Source organism: Bos javanicus, chromosome 27 (genome assembly GCF_032452875.1).
Source record: "Bos javanicus breed banteng chromosome 27, ARS-OSU_banteng_1.0, whole genome shotgun sequence".
NCBI lineage: Eukaryota > Metazoa > Chordata > Mammalia > Artiodactyla > Bovidae > Bos > Bos javanicus.
Window position 1 is genome coordinate 14,626,922 of NC_083894.1, and position 19,658 is coordinate 14,646,579.

Here is a 19,658-nt window from a genome sequence, read left to right on the forward strand (position 1 = left end):
AAAAAATTTTATTGTCAGTGCCATTGATGATTGCAATTGAGATTCAACCTTAAATTTCTGAGATCAGTGGCATTAAGCCAGACATGCAGTAAACTGGTAAAAGATCCTTTTTCAGTGCCAGTTTCCTTTTAAATTTCCGATACAGACATTTGAAAGTCAAGTACTGTAATATGATTTCTAGGGAAAGCTGCTTAAAATGAAGCATCATGTAAGTTGATGATGCTTATGTGTTCTGCCCTGCTGAAACGGTATTTCTGTCTGCAGGAGGGTATGTAGGAAGGGGCTGTGTGTGTGTTTTTTTAGAATGGCTTTAAAAAAAAAAAAAAAAGAACATCTGTTAAAAGACCCAAAAACAACATATATACATAAAATCAGGGCTAATAAATTAAACTTAATTGTAAAACACCAAGATTTGTGTGATGTTCTGCTTCTGAGAAGCTGTTCTCTTAACCTCAGAGAGCTTATGATTTCCTCAAGCCCAGGGGTATGGAAGATAAACCTTGGCAACATTCTTCATCCTCTGAACAGCTTGTTAAAGGAATAGACTTGTATTATCGCTGTACCCACCATACATTTTACAGGCATGTTTGACTGTTTTTATGAGTCATGGTATCTACTGTGTGTGGTAATTTTACTGGCATCTATAATTTTAACTTTAGTGTTAATGTTGGCACTCCAGAGAACAAAAAACAGGCACCCTTTGGGTCTAAGGAGCACGACTTTGAATTAGGAAAGAGTAAATTCTGAAGTCTTTATTACAAGGGAAAAATTCAGAGCTAATCTATTTTTCTGTCATTTTTAAAAATTAAATCCTACTTTTTCAGGTTGGATGGGCATTAAAACCGTTTTCTCCGGCAAGATGGAAATAGAGGTAGCCAGCAGTATTGTATTATGCTTTTATGCCAGAATTCTGCTGCCTTGATGGAGAATCAAAGAATTTGAGTCTGAAGGAATCTTTGAAATCGTGTCATCCAAACCCTCATCTTACAGAGAGGAAACAGACACAGAGTGGATAATTGCATTTTCTTAAAAGAGCCTAGGTCCTTAACAGTACCTCCTGAATGCCTTTTTTATTGGCAATTTCCCAATGATAAATTCGTACAGTTTCAGAACTACATTTACAAGGAGGTTGCTTTGTTTCATGAACTTCGTTAGGGTCAAATGTAACTTTTGAATCCTAAGTACAGAATGAATTGACATTTACAATGGAAAACAGCATTTAAAAATAAACAGGAAAACAGCCTAATTCCAAGGGAATGCTAGTATTTGGTGGGGGGAAATTATTTAAAGAAGGCTAAGACAGAAGATGAACTTCAGGGTACTTGCAAGGTTGTAGTTCATTGTGATGTGATCCACCTGGAAAAATTATGGCTTTCCTTTTCGTGTACAATTGCGTGAATATGGGTTCTTTAAGATGAAAGGAAATAGATATATGTTTGCTTTTCTGGTAGGTATCTTTTGGAAAGCTGTGGGTGTCATCTGGGAAGGGACAAATGTGAGTTGCCATGGAAGTCATGCCTTCTTAGCTGCGTCCCCACCATATGCAAAGGTTGTGGAGCCCAGAGAACCTCAATTAGCAACTGGGGGGAAAGTGGCATTCATAGAAAACTGAGCTTTATTATAGTTCTTTTTTTCCCTACAAAAAGAACCAAGATAGGAATAATTTTGGAACTCGAGTGCCCAGAGGTTTGGGGTATCTAAGAGGCACACTCAAATAGATTTCTTAAAAGGATGAATTATGTGAGAGAGGATTTTTAAAAACAATTCCAGCTAAAGTAACTGGCCTGAAGTTGGAAGGGAGAATAGATAGAGTTAAATAGTAAAAATGCACGTGCATTTTTCCTTATATTTCTGAGGTATAAGTCACCAGCTGTAGAAGATGAAAGAGGAAGTCGGCATATGGGTGATTTCTGCCTGTTGTCCCAGACCCTCCTTGTCAATTTCTCAGTGATGGTAATGGTCACCGGTTTGTTCCCCACAGTTGCACCAGAGTTGATTTTCCAACACAAACATGTCATGTATAGATAATTCCTCTGTATAAATATCAGAGTTCCCATCAGCATCAGGGGTAAAGTCTCAGCCTTCTGGTCACCCAGGATCTGGCTCCTACGGTTCTCTCCATCTCAACCCCCAGCCTGCTCCAACCCTGCCAGAGGACATCCCCAGCTCCCCAGCTCAGCCTTGCGCATGCTCACTCCCGCCTCTGGTCCAGCTGCTCCATCCTTCCCTCCTCCCATCACCATGGATGCGTTTATCTCCGCCCTCATGCTTCTCAGCTGACCTTACATGAAAGCAGTGGCCACATATTCACGGAGATATTTGAAATCAAATGTGAAATGTTTTTAAAATCGAAGATGTGTACTTAGAATTGTAATATTGCCACGCCTTCTCACATTTTAAATTCATTTCACAGAAGTTTGCTCAACGCTCACTCAGTCCAAGGCACTGTACTTGGCCTGATCCCAACGATCCTGGATTTGACAAATGTCCCCTGAGGACAGTACTTAAATGGATGTTTGTACGAAAATAAAGCTGAAATAAAACCTATTTATCCCCACTTTCTAGAACAATAGGACAGCATTATAGCAGTTTAGAAAGAATTGGCTAGCCCACAAAGTAGCTGTGAGCTTTTACAGGAGTTGTCTTTATGAATATGTTCAGAACTAATTCTGGCAGTAGAAAAATCCATCCTATAAATTCGACAAGTAACAATTCATCGTTTATGCAAAATGTGGTTGTTTCTGTAGATTATGGTGACCAGTAACATTATAGCAGTATTTGTATTCCCTTGTTTTCTTCTTTGACCATAAATGTGGTCCACCTATTGGAAGAATTTTCTAGTAGCATGTTTTAAGAGTGACTAGTTGGCTCCTTAAGTAGGTTTGACCTAAGAGCCAAAGAAAATTATGGTAACCTTGAATAATGTGTTATGTTGTGTTGATCAATACCTATAATTCCTTTTATTCCCTAAGTGCAGGTCTTAATCCTCACATAATATATAGTTATTTTTTCTGTGGTAACTGCTGTGTTTTGGGGGAGAAATTAACAGGGAGAATCTTAGAAATTGCATGGTTAAGTACATTTGCTCTCTCATTAAATTTTGTGTTTGTTTTGCAAATTATTCAGCAAAATATATGAGTAAAATCATAACCCTTTAAGTACCCTGAGCGTTTCTTCAGATTTTGTTATAAATGGAAATTCATTCATTCAGCACACATGTCCTGGGTGTCTAGTGTGGGCTCTGCTTTATTCTAGGCACTGAGAGCGTAGTGAGAATGTGGGGTTCACCTTTCCTTCTGCCACGGAGCTTGTGTTCTAGTGGGTGAGACAGACAGTAAAGCGGTACACAAAAGTACACACGCACGCAGTCAGAGAGTGAAGACAGGGACTTGGTGAGGCCCTGGTACCAATTCCTTTGTGTGTGTGTGTGTGTGTGTGTGTGTGTGTGTGTGTTGGGGGTGGAGCTTCCACTCTACCAGCAAGTCTGCGACACCAGCTGAGTATCCTACAATTCACCGCAATTCCAACACCATCTGTCTGAACGCATCAGATCCTACGGGTTCAGGCCTCGGTCCACAGACTGCCCTCACCCCAGCTCACCCCAAGCCCAACTTCAGATGCCAGTGACAAGTCCAGATTGTGGCTGTGCTTCTGAAAGACCAGGCAGTGGATTGGAGGCGTCCATGACCCCCTCCTTGGGTTCAGTTACTTTTCTGGAGCAGCCTACGGGGAGAAACCTTCCAGTTACTAGAGTAAGTAATAGTTTAAAATAAGAAGATTGTAAAAGAATGCACTTCAGGAAGAGCCAGATGGGAGAGATACAGTGCAGGGTGTAAAGAAAGGACATGGAGCTCCATGCCCTCCCCAGGTTCAGCCCTGCCCCAATTGCCACATGCTCAGCAATCTTAGAAGCTCTCTGAACCCCATCCTTTGGGTTTTCACGGAGGCTTCGTAACATAAGCATGCTTGATTAAGTCATTGGCCATTGGGGATTGATTCAACCTTTAGCGCCTGTCTCCTCCCTGGAGATTGGGGGCTGGGCTGAGAGTTCCAGCCCTCTAACCACGCGGGTGGGCTTTCAGGTGGCGCTAGTGGTAAAGAACCCACCTGCCAATGCAAGAGACATAAAGAGACGCGAGTTCAATCCCTGGGTTGGGAAGAGCCCCTGGAGAAGGGAATGGCAACCCACTCTGGTATTCTTGCCTGGAGAATCCCATGGACCAAGGAGACTGGCGGGCTATACTCCATAAGGTTGCAAAGAATCGGACATGACTGAAGCGACTTAGCATGCACATACAACCACGTGGTTGGTTCTCCAACAAAGATACCTTGGTCTCTCTCATCACTTAGGAAATTGCACTGGTTTTAGGAGCTCTGTGCCAGACTTGAGGACGAAGACCAAACATGTATTTCTTATTGTAAACCGCAGTATCGGGTAACATGAGAGGGAGTGTGCTGTGGTTTTAGGATAGCATTAGATCTGGTGCCCTGGGCAGGGCTCCTCAAGGAGGCCCTGTTTAAAAGGAGACCCAGAGAAGGAAAAGCAGCCCGGCAGGAGCCCCCCAGATGGGGGCTCAACAAAGACAGAGGCTGTGAGTGGGGAAAGGTGGGTGACTTCAAAGAACGACAGCAGTGGTGAGCCCTTCGCAAGGCGGAGGTGGGGAGGGGCTGGGGGTCCTCGCAGAGCTGGGTGGACAGGCTCAGGCCAGTGTAGACCTGGCAGGAGTCCCCACCTCCTAGGTGCAGCAGGCAGTGGAGAATTTCAGGCAGGGACGCGGCATGTTTTCAGTTTTTCTAAGAACTGTCTGCTCTGCAAAGATGGGAGTGTGCGGCTAGGAATCATCAAGCTATTGTGATGGACCAGGTGAGGGCACAGAGGCCTGGGGTAGGGGTCGCACTGGAGATGGATTGGAGAGAAGAGAAACATGTGGGCACAGTGGATATAGGATGGCTGATGGGGCTGGGGGTGGGACCGGAGTGGGACATGCTTTATCTTCAGTTCAGTTCAGTTCAGTCACTCAGTCGTGTCCAACTCTCTGCGATCCCATGAATCGCAGCATGCCAGGCCTCCCTGTCCATCACCAACTCCCGGAGTTCACTCAAACTCATGTCCATCGAGTCGGTGATGCCATCCAGCCATCTCATCCTCTGTCGTCCCCTTCTCCTCCTGCCCCCAATCCCTCCCAGCATCACAGTCTTTTCCAATGAGTCAACTCTTCGCATAAGGTGGCCAAAGTACTGGAGTTTCAGCTTTAGCATCATTCCTTCCAAAGAAATCCCAGGGCTGATCTCCTTTAGAATGGACTGGTTGGATCTCCTTGCAGTCCAAGGGACTCTCAAGAGTCTTCTCCAACACCACAGTTCAAAAGCATCAATTCTTTGGCCCTCAGCCTTCTTCACAGTCCAACTCTCACATCCATACATGAGCACTGGAAAAACCATAGCCTTAACTAGACGGACGTTTGATGGCAAAGTAATGTCTTGCTTTTTAATATTGCTATCTAGGTTGGTCATAACTTTCCTTCCAAGGAGTAAGCGTCTTTTAATTTCATGGCTGCAATCACCATCTGCAGTGATTTTGGAGCCCCCCAAAATAAAGTCTGACACTGTTTCCACTGTTTCCCCATCTATTTCCCATGAAGTGATGGGACCACATGCCATGATCTTCGTTTTCTGAATGTTGAGCTTTAAGCCAACTTTTTCACTCTCCTCTTTCACTTTCATCAAGAGACTTTTTAGTTCCTCTTCACTTTCTGCCATAAGGGTGGTGTCATCTGCATATCTGAGGTTATTGATATTTCTCCTGGCAGTCTTGATACCAGCTTGTGCTTCTTCCAGCCCAGCATTTCTCATCATGTACTCTGCATAGAAGTTAATAAGCAGGGTGACAGTATACAGCCTTGACGTACTCCCTTTCCTATTTGGAACCGGTCTGTTGTCCCATGTCCAGTTCTAACTGTTGCTTCCTGACCTGCATATAGGTTTCTCAAGAGGCAGGTCAGGTGGTCTGGTATTCCTGTGTCTTTCAGAATTTTCCACAGTTTATTGTGATCCACACAGTCAAAGGCTTTGGCATAGTCAATAAAGCAGAAATAGATGCTTTTCTGGAACTCTCTTGCTTTTTCCATGATCCAGCGGATGTTGGCAATTTGATCTCTGATTCCTCTGCCTTTTCTCAAACCAGCTTGAACATCTGGAAGTTCACGGTTCACATATTGCTGAAGCCTGGCTTGGAGAATTTTGAGCATTACTTTACTAGCGTGTGAGATGAGTGCAATTGTGCGGTAGTTTGAGCATTCTTTGGCATTGCCTTTCTTTGGGATTGGAATGAAAACTGACCTTTTCCGGTCCTGTGGCCACTGCTGAGTTTTCCAAATTTGCTGGCATATTGAGTGCAGCACTTTCACAGCATCATCTTTTAGGATTTGAAATAGCTCAACTGGAATTCCATCACCTCCACTAGCTTTGTATATAGTGATGCTTCCTAAGGCCCACTTGACTTCACATTCCAGGATGTCTGGCTCTAGGTGAGTGATCACACCATCATGATTATCTTGGTCATGAAGATCTTTTTTGTACAGTTCTTCTGTGTATTCTTGCCACCTCTTCTTAATATCTTCTGCTTCTGTTAGGTCCATACCATTTCTGTCCTTTATCGAGCCCATCTTTGTATGAAATGTTCCCTTGGTATCTCTAGTTTTCTTGAAGAGATCTCTAGTCTTTCCCATTCTGTTGTTTTCCTCTATTTCTTTGCATTGATCGCTGAGGAACGCTTTCTTATCTCTTCTTGCTATTCTTTGAAACTCTGCATTCGATGCTTATATCTTTCCTTTTCACCTTTGCTTTTTGCTTCTCTTCTTTTCACAGCTATTTGTAAGGCCTCCCCAGACAGCCATTTTGCTTTTTTGCATTTCTTTTCCATGGGGATGGTCTTGATCCCTGTCTCCTGTACAATGTCACGAACCTCCGTCCATAATTCATTAGGCACTGTATCTATCATATCTAGTCCCTTAAATCTATTTCTCACTTCCACTGTATAATCATAAGGGATTTGAGTTAGGTCATACCTGAATGGTCTAGTGGTTTTCCCTTCTTCAATTTAAGTCTGAATTTGGCAATAAGGAGTTCATGGTCTGAGCCACAGTCAGCTCCTGGTCTTGTTTTTGCTGACTGTATAGAGCTTCTCCATCTTTGGCTGCAAATAATATAATCAATCTGATTTCAGTGTTGACCATCTGGTGATGTCCGTGTATAGAGTCTTCTCTTGTGTTGTTGGAAGAGGGTGTTTGCTATGACCAGTGTGTTCTCTTGGCAAAACTCTATTAGCCTTTGCCCTGCTTCATTCCGTGTTCCAAGGCCAAATTTGCCTGTTACCCCAGGTGTTTCTTGGTTTCCTACTTTTGCATTCCAGTCTCCTATAATGAAAAGGACATTCTTTTTTGGATGTTAGTTGTAAAAGGTCTTGTAGGTCTTCATAGAACCATTCAACTTCAGCTTCTTCAGCATTACTGATTGGGGCATAGGCTTGGATTACTGTGATATTGAATGGTTTGCCTTGGAAACGAATAGAGATCATTCTGTCGTTTTTGAGATTGCATCCAAGTACTTAGTGCAGTATAAAAACAAAGACGATGTGGAGGAGTTATTCAGAGCATCCACATTTCATTTGGTTCTCTAACCTGAGTTTAAAGTCGTTCCACATATTCAGCCTTATAGTGAAACTGAGCTTTTTCAATATAAATGCATTTCAGAGGCACTTGAGGCTTCCTTGCCTCTTACAGTTGGCAGCAAAGAAATTAACTGAGAAGACTGCTAAACGTTTGACCTTTGTTAGTTAAACTAAATAATTTCTGCTAAAAGCATAAGGACTAGCATGACCTAAACCAGTTGGTTTTGCTAGTGGTCACTCCATTTTTACGGAAAGCTCAAGTTCCCTTTCCCCTATACAAAATCAGAAAATAGACAGACCCGCATTTAAAAGAAAATGTGTAGTATTTTTGGATCTTTCGTCTTCTGAGACTATGATAATTATGATAGGCAAATTCTGGAAGGGGTTAGCGTCCCAAGCGATATACCGATACACTTGGAAGGCGCTTTGATCTCCCCACCCTTTGTCAGCTAACCCCATTGTCGTTTTCATCTGACTTATAAAATCACCCCATGTGGCCAGCCTAGCAAATCATCAAGAAACCTGCCTCCCTGCCCTCATCCTCTTCTGTGGAAGGTGGAAGGAGAGAGAGGAATGCACAGGAGAGATCATTAGAGTATCTATGACTGAGCTATGGGGCCACCGTGGGGAGGGGGGTTTGAACATCAGTCGCTCCAAACGCCCCCCACCCCCCAACTCCACTGCATCTCAGCACCACCAGTCATTCATCTTTCACACAGAAGCCTTTGGAATAAGGTTGTGTTTGAATGAAGGGTGGAGATGGTCCCGGCCCACATGATTCTGTCATTTTTGAGTCATTGATATGAACTGAGCTTCACTAGCCAGTGAGTGAAACTCAGATTCTGAGAACAGCCCGAAATTCTGTCTTCCATCTTCCACCCACTGCTACTCCGCCAGATATTTGCAAGACTCTCTCCAAGGTCTGTCTGTCCATCTTCGAGACTTACATGCCACAGGCCCTGGCAGTTCGTGGGTTCACTTCCTGGTTTCTGCTGGTTTTTATCTCTACTGGCCATCTGCTGTTCTGGACCTGGGCACTCCTCCTCTGGTTGTAGGGGAAATGTCTCCTTCTTCTCAGACCCATCTTACAGAGAATGGAGCCACAGCAGAGCTGATTGGAGCCCCGAGGGATGCCGGGGAGATGGGAATACTGGACCGAGCTGGGCTTGGGGACAAGGTCGGGGGCCTTTGACCTGGGGTCTCACTGCTCCATCTGGTGCACCTCTTAGACTTACCCTCTCACCTCGTGGTTTTCATCCCAGGCGCTGTTACCTGGTTTCATCCATCAAACCATCCAGTCCATTAAAGCAAGGTTCATGTTCTTTCCCAAAGGCCCTCGAGACTCCTCCCTGCCCCAATCAAGCTAGAAGTCATGTCTGGACACAGGAGGTGGTCCACCCCAGAGCACCCAGACACTGCCGGGCAGTGGAGGGGGGTTGCTCAGTGTCACAGGTTGGCCTGGATCCAGTTTTGGCGCGTCAGGGTGATTTATAACAAGGGTGAAATCCTACTTGGAAGCAGAGGAGGAGAGATTATGTAAATCCATATGAAAAAGAAGCTTCAAAGCTCACAGATACTCTGCTGAGAGCCTCACCCCCTTTCTGAACAGCCTTTCTCAAGCGAGACCTTACAGAACCCCAGGTAGGAACAGGTGGGCCCCAGATGTCAGGAGGGATTTCCCTGCCCTCCACCTCTCCCTCTGTGGGGGGCTCCCCTGCCTGCCCGCAGAAGCCTCTCTGGGGAACGCTGGAGATCCTTTCTCAGAACACGACTTGAAAATCACACTGTGATACAAGATTGCAGCAAGGGAGACAGTTACATGCGCCGAATGTTGCCACCTCCCCGAGAGCCATGTGGGGCCCCTCTGCCTGCTCTTTCAGATCCATGTGTGCGGGAGGCCACAGGTCCTGCTGGATGGTAGGCCCATCCTCCACGTGGCCACCGGCGTCTCTTCCTGAAATTCACATCTGACTCTCTCACTCCTTGAATTCCATCATAGGATGAAGCCCTTGGGCACTCAGTTCTTTGCTCATAGTTGTCCCCCTTCTCTGCGGCTCCCCAGAAAATAGCCCTGCACCTCGCAGGCTGCTGGCACACTCCCACTTCAGCCCCAGATTCAGGTTACATGACCTCGGAAAAACCTTCTCTCACTTCCTGCGTCTCAGTCCCATCCTCACCTCCAGGTGTGTTCGTCACCCTCCCCCTCTGCCCCAGATTATTGTTCAGCCTTCTGCACAGGGAACTTTTCGTCTGTCTGTCTGTCTCCTCCACGTACATAGAAACTCCTTGAGGGTAGAGATGTTGGTGGGAGGGAGCTTATTCACTCTCCAAGGTGCTTCTCAAGCCCCCAGAAGATGCTGATGTGCAGAGGGCACCCAGCGTTTGAATGAATGAATCTTCAAGGTACCACAAGTGCACTTGTCGAGATGTGCATGACAGTTATTAAACAAATCAGTTCCAAGTTAAAAAAAAACAGAGATCATTGGGAAAAAGCTTCACAGTTGCACGCCTTTCAGTAGTAAGTCTATTCCAACGAGAGCTCAGGTTTTAAAGGCAAGTTTTCTTTGTGGAGGCAGCTGAAGCTTCTGCTGTTCTGTGCAAGTCTTTCCACCTGAGTGCACGTGGCTGTGGCAATAACACATTTCAGGGTTGAGGGTTGATTGTATTTGCAGCACAGGGAATAGGTGAGTCATGGGAGGGGTGTGTGTGTGTGTATGTGTTTGGAGGGGTGTGTGTGTGTGTTTGTGACAAGTGGCTGGGTCTTAACGAACTGCTTACTTGGTAATTGTCTTTCTGCAGGTGATGTATCACCAATCAGTATGTCTCCCATCAGTCAATCTCAGTTTATCCCACTTGGGGAAATCCTTTGCTTGGCCATCTCTGCAATGAACTCGGCAAGAAAACCTGTTACCCAAGAAGCACTGATGGAGCACCTGACCACCTGTTTCCCAGGTAACGGGAAAAGGGTGATATACTTTCCAAATGGATGTGCACTCTGGCCACCCTGGGACTTTATATGGACACTTCATCCCATGATTAAATTCAATAGGGGAAAAAAAAAAGTCTTTGCCAAAACCAACCAGTGACTTTTCTTAGCTCCGCAATTAAAAATCAAGGCATCAGTGTTACTTCAAAAATAATTTGCCACCTTCAACTGTAATAATTTCTCATTGGCATTGAGGGCAAGAAACTAAATCAGAATCCACAAAGAAGTCTGTGAAAACTACCACAATTCCATTTAACCTTTACAGCTCAACCTTCCTAAAGTACATGAGCATCTTGATTCATGGCAGGTTTTGTTTCCTGCCTGCTTTCTTTCTTTTCTTCCTTTCTTATCTCCCTTCTTTTTTCTTTTCTTCCTTTGATTTTCTGCTTTTCTTTTGGTGTCATTTAATGGCACCCCACTCCAGTACTCTTGCCTGGAAAATCCCATGGACGGAGGAGCCTGGTAGGCTGCAGTCCATGGCGTCGCTGAGAGTCGGACACGACTGAGTGACTTCACTTTCACTTTTCACTTTCATGCATTGGAGAAGGAAATGGCAACCCACTCCAGTGTTCTTGCCTGGAGAATCCCAGGGATGGGGGAGCCTGGCGGGCTGCCGTCTATGGGGTCGCACAGAGTCAGACACGACTGAAGCAACTTAGCAGCAGCAGCAGCAGCAAGCTACTTCAGGGAAAAAGCGATGGCACCCCACTCCAGTACTCTTGCCTGGCAAATCCCATGGATGGAGGAGCCTGGTGGGCTGCAGTCCATGGGGTCGCTAGGAGTCGGACACGACTGAGCGACTTCACTTTCACTTTTCACTTTTATGCATTGGAGAAGGAAATGGCAACCCACTCCAGTGTTCTTGCCAGGGACGGGGGAGCCTGGTGGGCTGCCGTCTGTGGGGTCGCACAGAGTCGGACACGACTGAAGCAACTTAGCAGCAGCAGCAGCAGCAAGCTACTTCAGAACAGAACAATTTAGAAAGCTTAATACTCTTCAAATTCTATTTGAAAAATGCATTTCAATGACAGTTCTACAACTTTGGAAGGATTTAGCTGTCATATTTATATTTTTGTTTTTTAAAGCTTAGACTGTTTACTTTTTCATAGTTTACTATTTGAGAATAAAGTTTTGAAGTCTAGCTGAATATTATTAAAATAGTCAAACTTTTATTTTTAATGCATATGTTATAAGTCGAAAAAATAGTCTAGATTTTGACCTCTATTCCTGTTTTGGACATTCACATTCTAAAGAGTTTTTAGTAAGAGTTTTCTAGTGAAAATATCTGTAGGCTGATACTTAAGCCCTTTTATCATGCTTCTGTATTGCTTGAATTTTTTAAAACAACTTTTATATACCAGTTCGCATTACAGAAATATAGGTATTTTTTAAAAGATCTGAAAAGAACAATTGTTGCTTTTCAGCTTTCTAAATAGGTCTGCATACTATTATATGTCGAGTGGGTAAGCAACAAAGTCATACTACATAGCACCAGAAACTGTATTTGGTCTCCTGTGGTAAACCATAATGGGAGTGAATATAAAAAGAATATATATATACATATGTATGTATAACTGAATCACTTTGCCATAGAATTAATGCAACATTGTAAATCAACCAAACTTTAATTAAGAATAAGTAAATAGGTCCTCATCCCTCCAGAATGATCAGTTAAATTGGACCAGTACATGTTAAGTTGTTACACACGGATCTTCCTGGGAGGAAAGTGACTGCTTATGGACTTGACATTGGCTTCGGAGTTTGCTGGAGACTGTTGGCGTGATCTATGCTGTATTCTGTCTCCAATTCATCCCCTTAAATCGCTTCCTACTGAATTCTCCCTCGGTCAGCGTCCTTCATGAACACAAAGAAATCATCCGAAGAAACCCATTAAGTTTTCAGTCTAAAGTTCTTACCATACAGAACATGAGCACGTGTGCTCTGTTCCAACAGTTGTCAGACTTGCAAGATTAAAGCAATATGTGTCTAAATAACCTCCCATCGGCATGCAGTATATTTAAATAGCTATTTTTGCTTTGGGAGATGGAAAGATATGGATAAGGAGAAAGGTCAGATTCCAGCCCTATATTAATATAGAGCTCACCTTTGCTCTTTACACCAACAGAATCTGAACTCATGATGAACTTTGGGAATGGACTCTGGACGTGATGGAATATGCAAACCTTGACAGTCTCCATCACAGCCATCCCTTTACAAGTGAGCCCTACAGATTTCTAGTGGAACCCTGAACTTCATAGATAATTGAAAATATCTGTCATTATACTCAGGCTTAATAGTAAAATAAAAATCATAGACATCAGTGACTTTCAGCTAAAGCTTTGAAAACTCCCAGTTAAGGGTATGGAAAACGGATTGGACAGAGAATGTTTCTACTTGGTTTTTTCCAATTAAACATTATTTGATTGATGTGCTTGAAAATCCCCGTCAAAACTTTAGCTGTAAATTCTCTCTGGAAACTCTTACTCCTTCATTTGTGAACAACCAGGAAGCATGTTCTTCCTGGTGAGTAGACATGATTACATTGCAGTCATGATTCCGTGTAGTTCCCTGAGTTTTCTAAGATCAGCACTTGGAAGGCCTCCAATCAGCAGATTCTATAGTACAATGAAATTTTTGTCTTATAGCTATAATAGCTATAGCTATTTTTGTTATAATAGCTGTTTTTAATGAATGACCCTTCAGCTTTCCTTTATTGTAATAGCATAGTAACTTGTCAATCATGAATTCTTCTAAATGAGGCTTACCATTTTTTGAAAAACTTCCGTTACCAATGTTGGTCAAAAGTATGCTACCATGTAGGACAGAGTCAGTTTCAAATATGAGTTTGTCATCTGGTGCTGTGGTTCGCAGTTCTAGTGGTCGTCGTTCGTGAGACTCTAATGTGAATAATGTCTTATTCTGAGAGTTGGATTCTGTGTGGCTGCTGCCCCCTGAAGTTGTTCAGCAGAACTAGAATAGTTCGTAGGGCTACTCACAGGGTAGAGAAGCTACGTTGTTCCTCTTCTGTGCAAGCATTTTCTGTTGTATATTGGCTCTCACAAATTGCAAATATATGGCTTGGGTTACAACCCAATTCAGTTCAAACTCATTCTTGTTTTGAACAGAAACTATCATACAATGTTTTAAAATTTTTTTGATATTATATCAGCCTTAATAACCAACATACATTTGCATACAAATCAACATACATTTCTCAAGAGGAGAGCCTTAAACAAAAAGGAAACCTTGCTGCTCAAAAATTAAATAATTATGTTAAACAATACATCATTCAGAAGTACTGTTAACCTTTTCTACCTTGGTCATGAAGGGTGCCTTCTGAAGCATGCATGTGTACTAAGTCGCTTCAGTCATCTCCAACTCTTTGCCACCCCATAAACTGGAGCCCGCCAGGCTCCTCTGTCCATGGGATTCTCCAGGCAAGAGTTCTGGAATGCGTAGCCATTCACTTCTCCAGGGGGTCCTCCTGACCCAGAGCTGGAACTTGCATCTGTTACATCTCTGAATATGTAGATTCCATCATACATGGACTCTCTCCCCTTGAGAACTGCAGGCCATTTCTAGTGTTTTTGTATTTTACTTTCATAGTTTTGGAAGGACTGGGGGAGCCTAAACCTCTCAGCTTACCCAGTTATTCTAGGCGGTTACACAATGTTCTTTGATGGTAATCGGGGTTTCCGTGGGTCCTGACCCAAAGTTGAGACTACTGATAGCTAATATTTGTGAGCACTCCCTATGTAAGGCACTATTCTACATACATTAAACTCATTTAAACTCACAGCATCCCTCTGAAGATAGGTACTATTGCTGTCCTGCTTCCCTGGTGGCTCAGACTGTAAAGAATCTGCCTGCAGGGCGGGAGACCTGGGTTCTATTCCTGGGTCAGGAAGATCCCCTGGAGAAGGGAGTGGCTACCCACTCCACTATTCTTGCCTGGAGAATCCCATGGACAGAGGAGCCTTGCAGGCTGCAGTGCATGGTGTTGCAAAGAGCTGGACATGACTGAGCGACTAAGAATGCACAGATTATTATTGTCTACATTTTGATGACACTAAGTCGAGGCTCAGACTGCCTCAACTACCAGCTGCAGTAGTTCTCTAGAGCAGTCTTAACAAAGTCCAGACATCTATTATCTTACAGTTCTGGATGCTACAATTCCAAGATCAACATATTGGCAGGGTTGGTTGGTGTCTTCTGCGGGCTGTGAGAGAAGAATCTGTCCCAGCCTCTCCCTGGGGCTAGTAGTTATCTGCCTTCTACCAGTTCCTTTTCTCATTGTGATATCTCTGTGTCCACGTTTCCCCTTTGTAGAAGAACACCAGACATAGTGTGCATCAGGGCTCATTCTAATGACCTCACTTTAACTTGGTTATCTCTATAAAGACCCCATGTCCAAATAAGGTAACATTCTAGGCTACTGGGGATGAGGACTTACATATGAATATGGGGGGCAGGGGGACTCACACTTAATTCAACCAGTAACATCAGCCACCAGTGGTGAAGCTGGAATTTGGATCCTTGCAGTCTGACACAGGAGCCCGAGCATTCAGTCTCCCCTGAAATTGCCATTTTTGTGGGTCAGACATGGTTGCATATTGCCAGGATGATTCCACCTGACCTATTTCCAAATGATATCATTCAGGTCAGTCTTCAAAGTATGATCACCCTTGATTTGTGGCACTGAGGAAGAGAGAACATTAAAGAAATTAAATGTGCTACAGCCTGGAGAATTTATACTCTCTGAAGAATGCATGTTCTTAATCGTCTCTTTAAGCGTGTTAAGACAGCGCTTATACGTGCACACAAAACTCTGAAAACAGTCACTGTACAAAAGGGTATCTGTGATTTTCTTCTGGAACATCTATGTAGAGAATACAGCAGTTTGAGACTCGGTGATCAGATGGATTTAGAGCCTCTGAGCTTTCACTGGTGTGTTTATTAGAGCTCTCTATGAATTTGAAAAATTCATATTGCTGCCACCTTCCTTTTGCTGGCTTATGACAGGAGGGAGGAAGGTCTCACCTAAATACCACCAGTGCTGTCATCACATTCAAATTTGAAGATGATGATTTCAAAATTGGAAAGTACATCCTAAACAATGGTCAATTCTAGTTGCCCTTTTATATAATTTATAAAATTAAGTTTATTAAATAAACTTAATCTTGGAATGAGCGTATGGAGCAGCTTCAAGTGTATGTGGTAGCCTCTATATATATTAGATTCCTTTTCAATACCAGGATGGCTCTCTTAACCATGACTTCCTAGTTGCTTTTTTTTTTTTTTACTTTACAATATTGTATTGGTTTTGCCATACATCAACATGAATCCGCCACGGGTGTACACATGCTCCCCATCCTGAACCCCCCTCTTACCTCCCTCCCCATGCCATCCCTCTGAGTCATCCCAGTGCACCAGCCCCAAGCATCCTGTATCCTACATCAAACCTGGACTGGTGATTCATTTCTTATATGATATTATATATGTTTCAATGCCATTCTCCCATATCATCCCACCCTCTCCCTCTCCCACAGAGTCCAAAAGACTGTTCTATACATCTGTGTCTCTTTTGCTGTCTCGCATACAGGGTTATCGTTACCATGTTTCTAAATTCCATATATATGCGTTAGTATACTGTATTGGTGTTTTTCTTTCTGGCTTACTTCACTCTGTATAACCAGCTCCACTTTCATCCACCTCATTAGTTGCTTTTATTGAAAGTCTTTTCTGTAAACTTACAAGATACTGAAAACGTTTTTTCTTCATTTAAGGATATTCTGCCTTTGGGACATCTCTGGCAGTCCAGTGGTTAGGACTCTGCACTTCCGTTGCAGGGGGGTCTCAGGTTTGATCTCTGGTAGGCAAACTAAAATCCGTCATGCCATGCAGGGCAGCCAAAATAAAATTCTGTCTTGAGCAATTCAGTTCAGTAAAGGTTTATAACAACAGTAGCCACCTAACTCCATCTAGCATCCATTTTTCTCTTCCCAGCGTTTATCTTTTCCTGTTCCGTTGGTAGTACAATTCTATAAGAGTTATCAGAGAAAACCAGGATTCACGTTAAACTTAATGAACACCTTTGAATCCTGCTTAGTTGCTGTATGATGATACTTAGAAGCTGGGCAAAATTAACAGGATTCTGTCTTAGTCCATGTGGACTGCTATAACAGAATACCATGGACTGGGCGGCTGAAACAACAGACATCTATTTCTCACAATTCTGGGACTGGAAAATCCAAGATCGAGGCACCTGCAGATTCAGTGTCTGGTGAGAGCGTCCTTCCTGGTTTGCAGACAGCCATATCCTCACATTGCAGAGAGAGAGAGAGCTCTAGTCTCTTCCTCTCTTCATAAAGGCACATCACGAAGGCTGCAAGTTCATGACCTCATCTGAACCTAATCACCTCCCCAAAACTCCCACCTCTTAGTAGCATCGCCCTGGGGATTAGGGCTTGAACATGGGGATCAGTTTGGGGGGGCACCATTCAGTCCATAAGCAGACTCAAAACACTCCAGAATCAACCACACCCCTCTCCTTCCATTCTCATGAGTGTGTCCTTTGGTTTCAGGTGTTCCCACCCCAAGCCAAGAAATTCTCCGGCACACGCTGAACACGCTGGTCCGGGAGAGGAAGATCTACCCGACTCCTGATGGCTACTTCATCGTCACTCCACAGACTTATTTCATAACTCCTTCCCTCATAAGAACTAACAGTAAATGGTACCATCTGGACGAGAGGATACCTGATCGGTCTCAGTGTACCTCTCCCCAGCCGGGGACCATCACGCCCTCTGCCTCAGGCTGCGTCAGGGAAAGAACGTTGCCCAGGAACCACTGCGACTCCTGCCACTGCTGCAGGGAAGACGTGCATGCCGTGCACGCGGCCACCCTGCAGAGGAAGCCCGCCAAGGACTGCAAAGACCCTTACTGCCCTCCTTCCCTCTGCCAGGTGCCAGCCACTGAAAAGAGTAAAAGTACTGTCAACTTCTCGTACAAAACGGAAACCCTCTCCAAACCGAAAGATGGTGAAAAGCAGTCCAAGAAATTCGGGCTCAAGTTATTCCGGCTCAGCTTTAAGAAGGACAAGACCAAGCAGCTAGCCAACTTCTCTGCCCAGTTTCCTCCCGAAGAGTGGCCCCTGCGAGACGAGGACACGCCGACCACCATCCCTCGGGAGGTGGAGATGGAGATCATCAGGCGTATTAACCCGGACTTGACCGTGGAAAACGTCATGCGGCACACTGCACTGATGAAGAAACTTGAAGAAGAGAAAGCGCATCGGAGTAAAGCCGGGTCCTCCGCCCATCACAGCGGAAGAAGTAAAAAGAGCCGGACTCACCGCAAATCCCACGGAAAGTCTCGGTCGCACAGCAAGACGCGAGTATCCAAGGGAGACCCATCCGATGGTTCCCATCTGGATATCCCGGGTGAGAGGGAGTATGACTTTTGCGATCCTCTTACCAGGGCCCCCCGGGAGGGCTGCTTCATCATCGAACACAAAGGGGATAACTTCATCATGCATAGCAACCCGAACGTGATTGAGTCTCATTTCCCCATGACCCCAGAATGGGACGTGTCTGGGGAACTGGCCAAAAGGAGGACTGAAATGCCTTTTCCTGAGCCTTCCAGGGGAAGCTCACACTCGAAAGTGCACCGAAGCCACAGCCATACCCAGGACCGAAGATCCAGGAATGAGAGATCCAACAAGGCCAAGGAGAGGTCCAGATCGATGGATAACTCTAAAGGCCCTCTGGGTGCTTCTTCTCTGGGGACGCCTGAAGACCTGGCCGAAGGCTGTAGCCAAGATGACCAGACCCCCAGCCAATCCTACATTGACGACAGTACTTTAAGGCCTACACAGACTATCGGTCATCAAAGGGCTCACGTTTCGTCTGCAAGCTATAAAGAGGTGTGTATTCCAGAAATAGTCAGTGGCAGCAAGGAACCGCCCAGCGCTTGCAGCCTCTTGGAGCCAGGCAAAGCGCCAGAGAGTTTGCCATCCTTTGGTGAACTCAACTCTTGTCCAGCAAAGACGGCTGCAGATGACTATTTCCAGTGCAACACTTCCAGTGAGACGGTGCTCACGGCGCCGTCCCCTCTGGGGAAGAACAAAGAGGACCACGACACTCTGACCCTGGTGGAAGGGGTGAAAAAGCTGCCTCTGTCGGACAGGCAGGCCCCTCATTCCTCCAGGGAGCCTGCAGGGCACAAGGAGGAGTCGCCAAAGGGGCCGGGCGGGGGTCCAGTCGCTCCAGGCACGGTAGTCGAAGGCCTTGCCAACGGACGCCTCATCCAGCATCACGGCGCCGAGCCCAGCACCCTGGACAAGAGGAAAGAGATATTCAGCAAAGACACACTGTTCAAACCTCTTCACAGCACCTTGTCTGTAAACAGCTATCACAAATCAACCCTGTCCCTCCTCAAATCGCACCCGAAGACCCCTGCCGACACACTGCCAGGCCGATGCGAGAAACCAGAGCCGTCCCTGGGGACCTCGGCCACCCCCGCCCTGCCGGCCTCCCAGCGTCAGCAGGAGTCAGTGGGGAACCAGGAGGCCTCTTTCGACTATTACAACGTCTCTGATGACGACGAGTCTGAGGAAGGGGCCAACAAGAACACAGAGGAGGAGAAAAACAGAGACGATGTAGGTACCATGCAGTGGCTCCTGGAGAGGGAGAAGGAAAGAGACTTGCAGAGGAAATTTGAGAAGAACCTCACCCTGCTCGCCCCAAAGGAAGCCGACAGCAGCAGCAACCAGAGGGCCACCCATTCGGCACGTCTAGACAGCATGGACAGCAGCAGCATCACAGTGGACAGTGGATTCAACTCCCCACGGTAGGGAGCGGCGTCTGTGCGTGCACACAAACGTCCACCGGGGCCTGGGGCTTTATGCAGGTTAACTCAGAGTTTCTAATTTCAGTCTCAGTTCTGTGAAAGAGGGTGAAGAGTTGTGTGAGTTGTATTGTTAACAGCCTGTTTCTGACTTCT

The 19,658-nt window shown here is 45.1% G+C and overlaps 1 protein-coding gene across 8 annotated transcripts in view; it reads left to right on the forward strand.

Moving 5' to 3' along the window:
- The window catches only part of STOX2 (storkhead box 2), a 196,223-nt gene that overhangs the window by 164,863 nt on the left and 11,702 nt on the right, over positions 1-19,658 (forward strand). For 7 of the 8 annotated variants that reach the window (XM_061404137.1, XM_061404135.1, XM_061404136.1 and 4 more), the window contains 2 exons: positions 10,469-10,621; positions 17,240-19,505. In XM_061404137.1, the coding sequence (XP_061260121.1) occupies positions 10,469-10,621; positions 17,240-19,505 (2,419 nt within the window). Of the gene's footprint in view, positions 1-10,468; positions 10,622-17,239; positions 19,510-19,658 lie in introns of those variants that run through there. The other variant, XM_061404140.1, reaches the window with a different exon arrangement.